Here is a 13,119-nt window from a genome sequence, read left to right on the forward strand (position 1 = left end):
AACCACACTGCTGCAGGCATTTAAAAAACCTCCATAGTTGTTCATGAGTACTGTTGCGCAAATACCAGAAAATTGCACAAACACATTTGGGTAACACTATGGCCATTATTTCCAATGGCCCTATTGTTGCGCAACTGTGTTTGCACGATTTTATAGCACTTGTGAGAAAGCGCTCTTGCACAACTACAGCAATTTTTAAAAAATCCCTGCAGCAGCACACCCAGTTTCCTCACCATATGTGGGGAAACAGGATGTGGGCTAAAGTGTGTACAGGTGAAACTCGGAAAATTAGAATATCGTGCAAAAGTCCATTAATTTCAGTAATGCAAATTAAAAGGTGAAACTGATATATGAGACAGACGCATTACATGCAAAGTGAGATAAGTCAAGCCTTAATTTGTTATAATTGTGATGATCATGGCGTACAGCTCATGAAAACCCCAAATCCACAATCCCAGAAAATTAGAATATTACATGGAACCAAGAAGACAAGGATTGTAGAATAGAACAATATCGGACCTCTGAAAAGTATACAGTGTACTGTGCTTGATTGGCCAGCAAACTCGCCTGACCTGACCCCATAGAGAATCTATGGGGCATTGCCAAGAGAAGGATGAGAGACATGAGACCAAACAATGCAGAATTGCTGAAGGCCGCTAATGAAGCATCCTGGTCTTCCATAATACCTCATCAGTGCCACAGGCTGATAGCATCCATGCCACGCCGCATTGAGGCAGTAATTGCTGCAAAAGGGGCCCAAACCAAGTACTGAATACATATGCATGCTTATACTTTCCAGAGGTCCGATATTGTTCTATTCTTCAATCCTTGTCTTCTTGGTTCCATGTAATATTCTAATTTTCTGGGATTGTGGATTTGGGGTTTTCATGAGCTGTACGCCATGATCATCACAATTATAACAAATTAAGGCTTGACTTATCTCGCTTTGCATGTAATACGTCCTTCTCATATATCAGTTTCACCTTTTAATTTGCATTACTGAAATTAATGGACTTTTGCACGATATTCTAATTTTCCGAGTTTCACCTGTATTTAAAGCAGCAATGGCTAAGTTGTCACACTTTGTGTCGGAATGGTTAGCTTTTGCACATGCTGGCTTCCACCAGCCTGCTCCTTTCAAACTACGGTCCACAGCAGATTGTTTGACATACTCCTGATAATACTTTACATAGGAGAAGGAGCCTTTGAGGCTCGGTTACTTGTGATGGCAATGTAATGAGGAGTTTGCCTGTGAATGAGCTGGGGTATGTAGAGATTGTGAATTCCAACTGTATCCCAGCAATTCTCAGAAACTTGTTACTGGAAAATGTAACAAGCTAAGAGTGCTTTCAGAGAGAGACTTCCCCAGTGAAGCTGGGAACTTGGAAGAGAAATGGGAAGCATTTCATAGATCACCCACTTGGAATTGCAGGGATGTGGAGCTGTGGTTACTCATTATGTACAATGGTTTCTGTTGCCCCTTCCCACCTGGTGCTGATCTGGGAAGTAAGTTAAGACAAGAAGCAGTCAGTATTGAAATCAGCACTGGGAACATCAGAGTCGTGGGTTTCTGACAGGTCAATGATCTGCAGAAGTGTTATGATTGCTGGAGAAGCCAGTGCCAGGAAGCACCCTGAGATGTGTAGAAGCTGAGAATGTGTGAGCTTTAGCTTGTCACCGTGTCATCTTTATTGAGGATAACAGGGGCCAAAATCCCTTGCCTCTCTGCTCATGCCAGATTTGTAGTCAACCCATGACACCATTTATAATCAAGATATGTTTGAATTCATGCTTCCTTCTCAAAATAATGCTCACCTTGATATACAGTGGCTACCCCTGCTGTATAACATCATGTTTTCAGCTAGCTGTTCTGTTGTCACGTTGCTCTCAACTTCTCTGTCAAGGGCCCACCGACTTATCTGAAACCATTCTTTGCTTCTGTGATCTCACTTGGTCATCTTCATTACCCCTTGTATGAAGTAGATCCTATTTATATCATTTCAGAAGTCTGCCTTATTTCAGAAGCTCCCTCCCTCCGCTCAAACACTTCACACCACTCTAATAGCTACTTTTGTGAGGTTTTTAAATTGTTCACATGAAACTGCTCCTCATCCGTAACTTTTTGTTTTTCTTCCTCAGAAAACCAAAAGGGATGTAAATAACTTTGATCAAGACTTTACGCGAGAAGACCCGGTATTAACGCCAGTGGATGAGGCCATTATAAAGCAAATCAACCAAGAGGAATTCAAAGGCTTCTCATATTTCGGAGAAGAGCTGCTGCCATAAGACTTCCATTAGGACCACCAAAATCACTGACACTGCAAAGTGTGGTCTAAAAAGATCCTCTAGATGTTCAATCAAGAACTACTTATCTGACCATGAGCCTCTATCCCCTCACTTTATACTATCTTTATATATTTATTGTTATTTTTCTTTCACCTTTGATCTGGAGGCACTCTTAATTTCTGTCTCACAAAGCAATGCAAAATATTTTGTATCAGCAACTGTAAAGGTAACATTGTGGCTGTTCATTGCTTCAATTTGGGATCTTCCTTGTATTCCCAGGAAGGCTGTGACTTGTTTTTTGTTCGTTCATTTGCTTTAAAGATGGCACCTTCAAAACCAATTTACAGTCACTTTTGAGGCAGTCACTAGAACGTAATTTTTCTGCTCATTTTTCACATGGGTCGAGAGATTGTATCTCCCACTTGATAGAATTTTTTTTAATGTGATAAATAATCATCCCATCACATAGTGGTATATGTAGTCCATGTGAAAACTGGGGGGGTCACCTCATGGTGACTTTTCCCACCTCAAAAGTGATCATATAAACTAGCCATAAGATTTACTGTGACAGCACAAGGTCAGGGAAACATGGGCTGACATCCTCACTAACACATGTGCTTCTAACAATGGTGCAAATGCAGTAGTAGCCCCCATGCTTCCGAACCAGGCGCTTTTGCACAAGAGTGCAACTATTCTTACACTTCAAGGCATATTTTAGAAATCAATGGACAGGTTCTCACAATTTGCCTGGTGAGATTCCCAAGACATGCATGCTCCCTCAGAATGTGTTGTGAGAACCCAGAAATTATCAGAAATCTCAGATTTGTGCAGTGGGAAGCTACAATGAAGCTAAGATCATCAAGCTAAGATCAGATCTTGGTTGGCAATCTTAGCTTCATTGTAATTTCCCACAGCTTTGAATCTGAGATTCCTGGTAATTTCTGATTCTCACAACATACTCCATGGGAACAAACATGCTTAAAGAATCGCAGATTCCCATTAAACTAACATCTCACAGATTCTGAGAACTGACTCAATGAAACTTCCTTCCAATTTAACTGTGTAGAATCAAGGTGTGAGTCAATATTCCTGTAAATAGCTAAATGACCTTCTATTAGGCACCTAACTGAAAAATTCAACACTGAAATTCCAGCTTATTATTTATACCATTCAGAGTAAGGTGAAGGACTAGGATTTGTCTATTTCAATATCTTGGTATCTGAGTGTCTGTGCACCTAACGTGGCTGTCATATGTTGGCCACATTAATAATTCTCTATAGTGGCTTTGTCCACATTACAGGGGGGTTGTGGAATCTCACTGCCTCATGGCAAACCATTACGCAGCCAACAGTTCATGGCTGAGATCACCATCTCAGAAAACTATTTAAGAGCTGTGTTGCCATTGTAACCTGTGTGCTGGCCTTTAGTTGAATAGAAATTGGTTTTAATCAAAGTACTTCACCTTAACTAGGGTATAGATCACAGTGATAATGGGAATATATACGCGTGCGTGCATGCACAGAGGCCTGAAATTGCCCACTCTGTGTCATTTGCGAGAAAGCCAGGCTTGGGTGAGGACCTCTTTCACCGCCGTCCTCCAGTGCCCGACCTCACCTGCTGTGATGGTTAGGAGGTGGCCAGAGCCTCTACCACTGAAGACTATACTGAGCTAGACAGACCAATGGTCTGACTCAGTAAATGGCAATTTCCTGTGTTCACTACACAGCAGCATTTTCAAAGGTGTTGGTGGGGAACAGAATTAGGTTTCTCTCCAAGATGTGGTTCCCCAAGATTTACTGCCATAGGCAGCTGCCTATATTGCCTATGCAGTAATCCACCATTAGGAGTGAGTCCTAAGCAGAAGGCACAGCACGCTCTTTCTCTGAAGTTCTGCAGTTCTGCACTGTCAAGCTGGGCAGAATCAGGGCTTTGTTTGTTAAGGGCTGCTGTCTGTCACTTGGTCCATGAATGCCTATGCTGTGCCTAATGGTTTTGGCTCAGTACAAAGGAGGCTGAAGAGAGATTCCCCCGCCCCCCAATCCTTTGTTAATTTGGATATGAACATAGCTGAGAGTGCAATAGTGATAAAAGTGCATCACAGGTTAAGCAGCACTTACATAATTGTACTAGAATTCTAAATGCATTTATGGAAGTGGACTAGAATGTGTTTCTGGCTCCCCATCGAGGTATTGTAGAAATCTATTCCTACGGACTTTTCACATCCCACCCCCAAGAACATAAGGCAACTGGGGGAGATTTTTCCCTCTCCAGAATCTCCTTTTTGCCAGTTACACGCATGCTTATGTTCAAGCAGTTTGCTGACTACTGGGACGATAAATGAAAGGGCAGATGGACTGACAAAATATTTACCAAAAACAGCTAAAATAAATACAAAAAAATGTAGAGTTAAAGTATATTCAAATATAGTTTGACTGAAGGAGTTCCAAATAATTAAAACCTTCTGATAAAGCTGTCATGGAAATTCTTTTTTAAAAAAATCAGAAAAAATACTTTTTTCTAAGAACACATGACCATTTTTTTTTTTAAAAACTATCTTTTAAGGGTTATATTTTAAAGGTTTTTTAAAAACACATACAGATGCTTTACAGACAGGTGTTAAAGGGCTAAAGAGTGGACAAATTATCCAAAAGCCTATAATAGCTTTAATAAAGCAATATAGGTTTACTACAGCTTTTACAGGGTTTTTTGGCACGTATATGTTTCTTTTTCCATAATAGACTATATGAAAGCTAGTACCTCAAGCAATCATGTCATTAATGCAATGACAGGCCTGAAGTAGATTTAATTTTTCCTAAGATAGAATTTCACTGTATCTGATTTCCATAATGTCCTGCTTTATTTATTTCTTTTTACTTTTAATAGCAGTGTGTTACTTTTACAGGCTTTTACAAAGGAAAAAATTGGGCATGATCCACCTGTCTTTGGGCACAGCCTTTTCCTTCCTTCTTCCTTCAGTACTGGTATAAATGGGGGGTTGCCTTCAATTCAGAGTCCTCTTCCTTTCGGGTAGATACACGTATTACTTGTATAACCTCTATTTTTTTGGTGGGGGGGGTCATCTTAAATTCAGGTTGTCTTCTATAAATATGGTATATGCAGATCCATCTAGTATTTTGCACAAATGGCGCTGAGAAGGAGTGGGATGCTTAGATGTACATGAGAAAGGTAAACATAAGCTTCCCATAGTAGGTAGTGGCTGGGGCATTTTGGCACATAAACCTTGGCCAGCATTTTGGCTGCTGGCCAAGGATCAGTGGGGAAGAAGGAGGGGCAAAGCTCACCCAATCATGTACCATGGGTCCAGCTGGATCATGCCCAGTAGTACTACTGTTCTTTTGTTTGTATTATTTAGAAAAATCTGGTATGAAAACTGTGCTATAGGAAGACAAAACCATTCATTATGTGAAAGCATATTGAGACTGAAGATCAACATTCAAAAACTGACATTTCTGAGTTGTAAATGGATTTTTTGATGGGACATTTAAAATGGTAACTCATGTGGACAATATTAACAAATGTGACGTTACCGCCTGTAGATATGCTGACAGTGTTATGTACTTATATTTCCGGGAGTAGCCTGTGTTTTGTGTGCGCGTGCGCGTGTGTGTGTTCATGTATCGCTGAGGTGTGTGTGTGTGTGTGTGTGTATATATATATACAAATAATTTTTTTTACTGGACTGAATGAGCAGTCAGGGAAATCCATTTTACTTGTTGCACTTGGATTTTCCGGCTGCACACTATATATATATACTTGTGACCGGCAGAGTGGCACTCAAGAAGCTTTATTTCTTTTCTTCTTTCTTTTTAGTTGTTTTCCCCTTTTTGCCTTTTGTACAGGTGAGGATTTTGTATATAGGTGTTTACTGCAAGGCCTGTGGAATTCAATGAATATAGAGGTATCAACTGCTGCATGTTCAGGCATATTATTAAAAAAACACACGTTAGCCTATGAAAGAATAATTATAATGTCCATGTGCAATACTCTGTATGTGTATTGGTTCAAGTTACTGTCAAAGATGAGATTTTCCCCCATTTGTTTTCTGTTAAAGTATGTGGACCTATATTAAGCTGTACTAAAACTCCTGTATAATTCTCTTAAACTCTATATGGAATGATAGAGACTGGGGGGGGGGAGAGAAACAGCCATTATTGACAGAAACACAGGCAATTGAGTTGTAGAGATGGAACCCCTTCTCATGGTATCTCTGACAGAGTTCACATGTAACAGTGGTGAGTAAATACTGAAGAGCTGCTGGTTCCCACTAGGCACGCACTCCGGTTCGTAATGCCTCTTCCATGTCATCAGAACCTGGAAATGGTGGGTGAAGAATATTGGGTACCCATCTCCACCCATCATCAAGCCAACTGCAAATATTGGTTGTGAATGTTGAGCTGAGGTGGACACCCGGCATTCTCAACCCAACATATCCGGGTTCTGATGATACAGAAGCAGCAGCAGGAACAGTAGTGTGTGCCTGGCAGGAACCACCAGCTCTTCCATACTTGCCACCATTACATTTGAACCCGTCCTCTGCTGTGTGAGTTTTACTGAAATGAAGCTCCGCCCCTCACTTCTTATGTGCAGATTAAATGAGAAACCCTGGGCCATGTGGAAGGAGCCCCACACCAGTGGAGATATCATGCCCCAGTTGCTGGAAGAACTGACACTGGTGTGGGGAGGAGCCACAACATAGGCTTTTCCCATATGGCCTGGAACGTCTTTATGTATGGGAAGGGGCAGCACTATAGCGACTCCTATGCCACAAAAGTAACTTGAGCTGTTAGTCCAAGTTGTCTTCTCAAATAGGCAGATTAGGTTGACGTCAGTTTTGCGTCTGGCTGTTCATAGCCACTTTCAGTGACAATGACATTCAATTCCATTTTGTTTGTTTGTTTGTTTGTTTGTTTTAAAAGAAGCTCAGGTGTAATTATATATATATAAATATATATATATATATGTATGTATTCATATGATGATTTCAAATATTATGCTATATCAAGTCATGTGTTGTCTGGCTTACCAGTGTAATAATGGATCAAAACTATTAGAATAATTTAATTTATCGTCATTAAATTTTAAGGGCTGGGGGCACAGGGGAAGAAAAACCCCTAGCTTCTAGATTTGGAAGCACAGAGACGTCATTAAGGTTACATCATCTCATTATTTTATTTTTATTGTAGGAAAAATTAGTATAAAACTGCCCATTGGTTTTTGTGTGGTAGTATCAGCTCTGTGTCTTTCTGCCACATGTTAGCTTTGGACATCCAGGCAAGAACTGACAATACGGAGTGGTCTTTTCAGTAGAAGAGCAGCAGCTTTGGAGGCAGTAAGTGGCCTTCTGAAGCTGCATGTAGACTGGCTAGAAGGACGAACTATTATGTAGTGCACTAGTTTGCGTGAAACAAGAGGCCTTTGTACAAAATGGGGATTAGCCATTTCTATTTTTATTTTTGGAAGGGAAGAATTACATTCCACAAAGCTTTTGAAAGCAAAACTGTGGAGTACGTAGCTTCTACATTTCTGCCATAGAAATCACTAACAAACATTTGCTGACATGATGAGGAAAATTACTCAAAGTAGTTCCATCTGTAGCAGCCCATACTAACAAGCTGGAAGGCTGGAAAAGACGGCCCAGTTGCTTGGGTAATGACAGTCGTTTTTTTTCACCACCTTCTGATCCCACAACAGCTGTAACTGAGCTGTGTGGGCTGGTCATTTGTCCAATAGGGGAGGGAAATCCTCAGCCTTGGTCATTCTCCTCATCACGTTGGCCACTTGCACTACAAATGCCACACCACCAGCATGTCTTTCTGCAGGCCAGAGTAAAAAAAAAAAAAAACCTTAGCACAGGAGATAGTTTGGCTGTACAGTCAGGCTGCTTAAAACCCATTGAAGTCCACTGCCCCGATCCAGCAAGAGAAAGCCACACACATAAGCATCTTCCCACAAGTGTTGCCAATGCAGATGTAAATCCTCAACTGCATCACATGCTCATTCAAGCACTCTTGAATTGGCTGCATGCATCCTTTGATGCAAATCTATGTGTGCATCCACAGCCAAGGCCTGCTTATGTCAACAGCTAGTTCAATACCAGTGGGTAGGGATGTGCATGAACCAGGCGGTTCGAACACCGGGCAGTTCGCAGGGTTCAAAGGCAGGGGGATAACTTTAAGGGTGGGGGGGTGCACTCCCCACCACCTTGTTTCCCCTGCCGGTGCTCACTTAAAAACTGGTCCAGTGGGGGGGCAATGCACCTCCCTGCCGCCCCGTCCACTCCTCGGACTGGAAGTAGAGTGTGTGCATATCAAGTGCATGTGTGTGCTCCCCCTGCCGCCTTCGAGCCGGTCCCCGCCAGTTCCGTGCACATCCCTACCAGTGGGATTTAAACAGCCTCGTATTGGAGCACTCCTCAGTACAAGTGATTTCAATTCCAGTAATTTTCTGTTTGGTTTACATTAGTAGGTATGTCTGTTACCTTTCCTATGTTTAAAGATACTTCTTTGAAACAAACATGCTGTTACATTTCTTCTTCGCCTGTAAATTGTTTCCACCACCACACTTTTTCGATGAAAGGTGTGCAAAATGCCAAACATTTGGAAAAAATCAGGATATCTGTTTTTTTAGTAACTCTGTTTAGTGCAGACACAGAAATTTCCATACCGTAAAAACAATGCTCTCTCTCCAAAAAGGCTTTTAAAAAATTAAAAGACCTCTTTTGAAATAATGTGCAGAATAGTTCTGGGAAAATATGAAATGTATTCAGTTTTACAGGAGGGGGGGAGGTTTTTTTAAAAAATTGTGAGGCTTTCTTTGTACAGATTTTTTCCCCCCTCTTATGGTTGTAATTTGAATCTCTTGCCATTCATTAGGGTTATTTCATTGTAGCCATTATTACTGTGCCAAATGTACTGTATTCTAAAGGATGTGAATGTGTATTGTTTCAGAACCTAATAAATACAATGATGTTAAAATCTTAATTTGTTTTGCCTCTGTCATGTGTTTCTAAATGAGGAATAAAAAGTTCCCAGTGGAGTCTGAAGGAATTTTTTTTAAATTAATTATATAGCAACACAGGAACATAGGAAGCTACCTTATACTAAGTAAGACAATTGGTCCATCTAGTTCAGCATTCTGCTTCTGGCAGAGGCTTCTCCAAGGCTGCAGGTAGGGATGTGCGAATCAATTCAGGCACAAAACAATTTGTACCCAAATCTACCTGTTTTGGTGATTTGTGGACAAAACAAATCGCCCCTGTGCTAGCTGGCAAGATTCGGGTCCAAAACAAATCACCTAGATTTTGGACCTGAAAAATTTGTAGATTCAGAGCTCCATTTTGTGGCAATCTCTCTTGCTGTCTCCATTTGGTTTCCGGCAGATTAGGGGCTTACAGTGTGCAACAACTGGCTGGTGAATCCCCCCCAGTTCCAGTTGGCTTGTTTCCATTCAGATTATGTGTTGCCAGGGGTAGCTGACCCCGCATTGGCTGGGGGAAGCGTCAAAGAAGGGACAAGAGTGGGGGAGTTCAAAGGAGGGATTTTCAAATGGACTTAAGGAGGCAGGCAGCCACCACTCTGCTTCGCGGGAGAAGAGAGAGTGAGAGAACCAGAGGAGCCTTGCTTTGCCTCGCCTGCCTGCCTGCTACCTGGAGTGGATTCTCTGCTCTCTTTTTTTTCCTGATTAAGGAAAAAAGAAGATCATTTTTATCTCCCCTTCTTGCTGCTGAGAGAATCAATGCCTGCGCCTGCTGTCTGTGCAAATCGATTTGGGTACAAAACAAGTTGTACCCGAATCTACCTATTTCGGGACAGAACATATCGCCCCTGTGCTAGCTGGCCAGATTCGGACCCTAAACAAAATGGGAGTGATTTGATTTGGGTACAAATCAATTTAAAAAAAAAAAAAGATCTGTGCACATTCCTAGTTGCAGACAGGAGTCTCTCAGCCCTATCTTGGAGATGCCAGGGAAGGAACTTGGGACCTTCTGCGTGCAAACAGGCAGGAACTCTTCCCAGAGCGGCCCCATCCCCTAAGGGGAATATCTTACAGTGCTCACATGTAGTCTCCCATTCAAATGCAAACCAGGGCAGGCCCTGCTTAGCAAAGGGGACAATTCATGCTTGCGACCACAAGACCAGCTCTCCTCCCATAGGCAGAATTCATAAACCATTAGGTCAATATTCTTCATTGCAAGGCGGATCCCATCGATCCTAAGTGTAACTCCTTGACTCATTGTTCGTTAGGACACCTGTGCAAAGCTTCAGCTATAGCCGAATATGCCACACAGCCCCCTTGTTGGTGCGGGGGCAACTGTTCCTACTGTGCAGTGCTACACTTTGTCCAGTGCCAGCAGGGCTTCTTTAAGGGAAATGGAGCCCTCCCACGCCCCAGTGCCATCTTGGAATGTTTGCGCAGAGTGCTGGGAAAGGTGGTTCTTCCCAGTGCTGTATCTCTAGAGCTCTATGGAGAACGCAGTGGGGAGGACTACCCTTCCTAGAACTCCATGCATGACAGGCACTGGAGGCTGGCACTGGGGACCGTGCAGCACTGCGAGGAGGTCAGCACAGTGGGCATCGGCTCTCAACCATTGGAGATCTTTTGCCAAAGTGTCTCCTGCTTAAGAAATAGTGGAGATCTTTGCATTAGGTGAGCAGGGCAAAGGAGTGATGTAGGAATAGGTCTGTAAACCAATTACAGAAAACTTAGCTGATCAACTGCCTAAAAGGCAGGGAGATTCGCTCCCGGTCACGCTGTGAATGCGGTGCTGGCCTGGGATTTTGCCTGCCAACGGGGCTGCACGGCCAAAGATGTCAGATGCAGAGGGTGTGGCTTAGTGTCTGCCATCACGCATGGGGCAGGGCTGGGCGGGGGGAAGATGGCGGGCTGGACCCAGGCTGTTGCTGGCTTTCCTCCACCCCTGTGCAGTGCTCTTCCCCTTGTTTCCAACTGAAGTGGAGCTGTATGACTGCCTGGAAGCCATTTCAAGTCATCCCGCAGCTGCCTCATCACATGACTCCATCAGTGGTCCACTACCTGTGCTACAGAGAGTCAGTGGATGATTGAAGACTGGCAGAGCAATTGTGCTGTGCATTCATTGCAGACGAATTGATCCTGCAATTCGAATTGATTGTTTGGAACATGAAAATAATGACTAGCATATCTTTTATGTGTCACACTTCCCTTCCCTGTTCTGCCTCAGGACTCCTTCTGACATAATCTTATTTATTGATTTATTGGTTTTTAAAAAAAATTATACCCCCCTTTTATCTAAGATTCACTTCATGAGAGCCTGTTCTAGAAATCTGAGATCATGTGTGAAGAGGAGCAAAGCAGCTCTTTCCTATGCCAGTGTGAGTATCAACCCTGGTGTGAGCAACCCTGCTCATGTGGGAAGAAGGTAGGTCAACTCCCTCCTACAGCCTGGAGATTGGTGTGCCATCTGCAATTAATGGATTAAGTTGATTCCCGCCCCGCCCCCCCAAGGGATGGGCCCCGTTAACACTTATCGACAGTTTCAACAACACATAGAAATGGGCCATATGCACAATATTAGCAAACAATGGGATTCCATCTTACATTTTCATTCCTATCAGTTACGAGCAAACCAAGACAATGTTTTATGGATATAGATAGACAAAACTATCTATCCTTGGTCTCAAATTCTGGCAATGCTTAGATGTGGAGGAATAGAGCAGAAATGTCTCTGTACCTTACCCTTCTTATTACCCCTAAATGCCACGGAGTCTTCTAATTGGCAAGGGTTGACATTGTCCCTTCAGCAGTTTTAGAAGGGCAGTTCAATAAAATCTCCTACAATGAACAGTTCTATCCGTGGGGTGTAGGGACAACTGAGATTCTGGGACATAGTTTATTGTACTGCTCTATTTATTGTGATCTTAGAAGGAGCTTAATTCTCCCCTTATTATCTTGTTCCATAGAGCATACAGATGAATTTTGCATATTATTTTTGTTATAGGATAAACATCCAGGGGTAGCACTCAACGTTGCTAAGTTCTGTGAAGCTGCATATAAGATACGGCAAGAATTTATTCAAGCTGTCTCTAAGTGAGGTTGCAGTTTTCAACTTACAATGGGAAGGTATTGTGTTTTCTTATTGGTCAATGATTTGATTTGATTTTGACACGACTGGAGTGATACAAGGAGGCTGCCTTCAGCTATGCCTCCCACACAGCTCAGATGGCATCAGCAGCAGTCATTCGTCTGCTGAGCTCCTGTAGCTTATGTTGCAAGACATCAGTACTAATCACAGAAGCGTATGCAGCTGAGAACACTGTGCGGCAGCCTCGCATTTCGGAACAAAATGACACAGGAAGCCGCCTTCTACCAAGTCAGACCATTGGTCCATCTAGCTCAGTACTGTCCACACAGACTGGCAGCAGCTCTCCAAGGTTTCAGGCAGGGGTCTTTCCCAGCCCTTCCTGGAGATGCTGCCAGGGAATGAACCTGGGACTGTCCGCATGCTCAACGAATGCTCTACCACTAAGTTACAGTCCCACCCCCAAACATTTCAAGGATGCAAGAGACCACCACAGCAGGTGCACTGAAAAGATACGGCTTATTGAAAAGGCGCACGCTGCCAAAACTCTTATTCAGGGGCACAGGGACCTCAGGAGTACTGCAAATGCAAAAAATCCCCTTACAGGTCAAAATCAATGATACCTGGTGAAATGAAAAAAAAAAACAACCTTCTATACACAGGCCACGTGTAGACTTATAGCATAGCATGTAAAAGCATGTTTGCGTGTTGCCAGGATGATACCAGTGACCCAACATCATCACAGGCTTTCTAAC

The 13,119-nt window shown here is 42.7% G+C and overlaps 1 protein-coding gene across 1 annotated transcript in view; it reads left to right on the plus strand.

Annotated features, from left to right (window-relative positions):
- PRKCE (protein kinase C epsilon) overlaps nucleotides 1-9,287 on the plus strand; it is a 518,891-nt gene extending 509,604 nt beyond the window's left edge. The window contains exon 15 of the mRNA XM_053312122.1: nucleotides 2,140-9,287. Coding sequence (XP_053168097.1) covers nucleotides 2,140-2,286 — 147 coding nt within the window. The 3' untranslated portion in view covers nucleotides 2,287-9,287. The remainder of the gene's footprint in view (nucleotides 1-2,139) is intronic.
- The last annotated feature ends 3,832 nt before the right edge of the window (nucleotides 9,288-13,119 follow it).

The sequence above is a fragment of the Hemicordylus capensis genome, chromosome 1 (genome assembly GCF_027244095.1).
Source record: "Hemicordylus capensis ecotype Gifberg chromosome 1, rHemCap1.1.pri, whole genome shotgun sequence".
Taxonomy (NCBI): Eukaryota; Metazoa; Chordata; class Lepidosauria; order Squamata; family Cordylidae; genus Hemicordylus; species Hemicordylus capensis.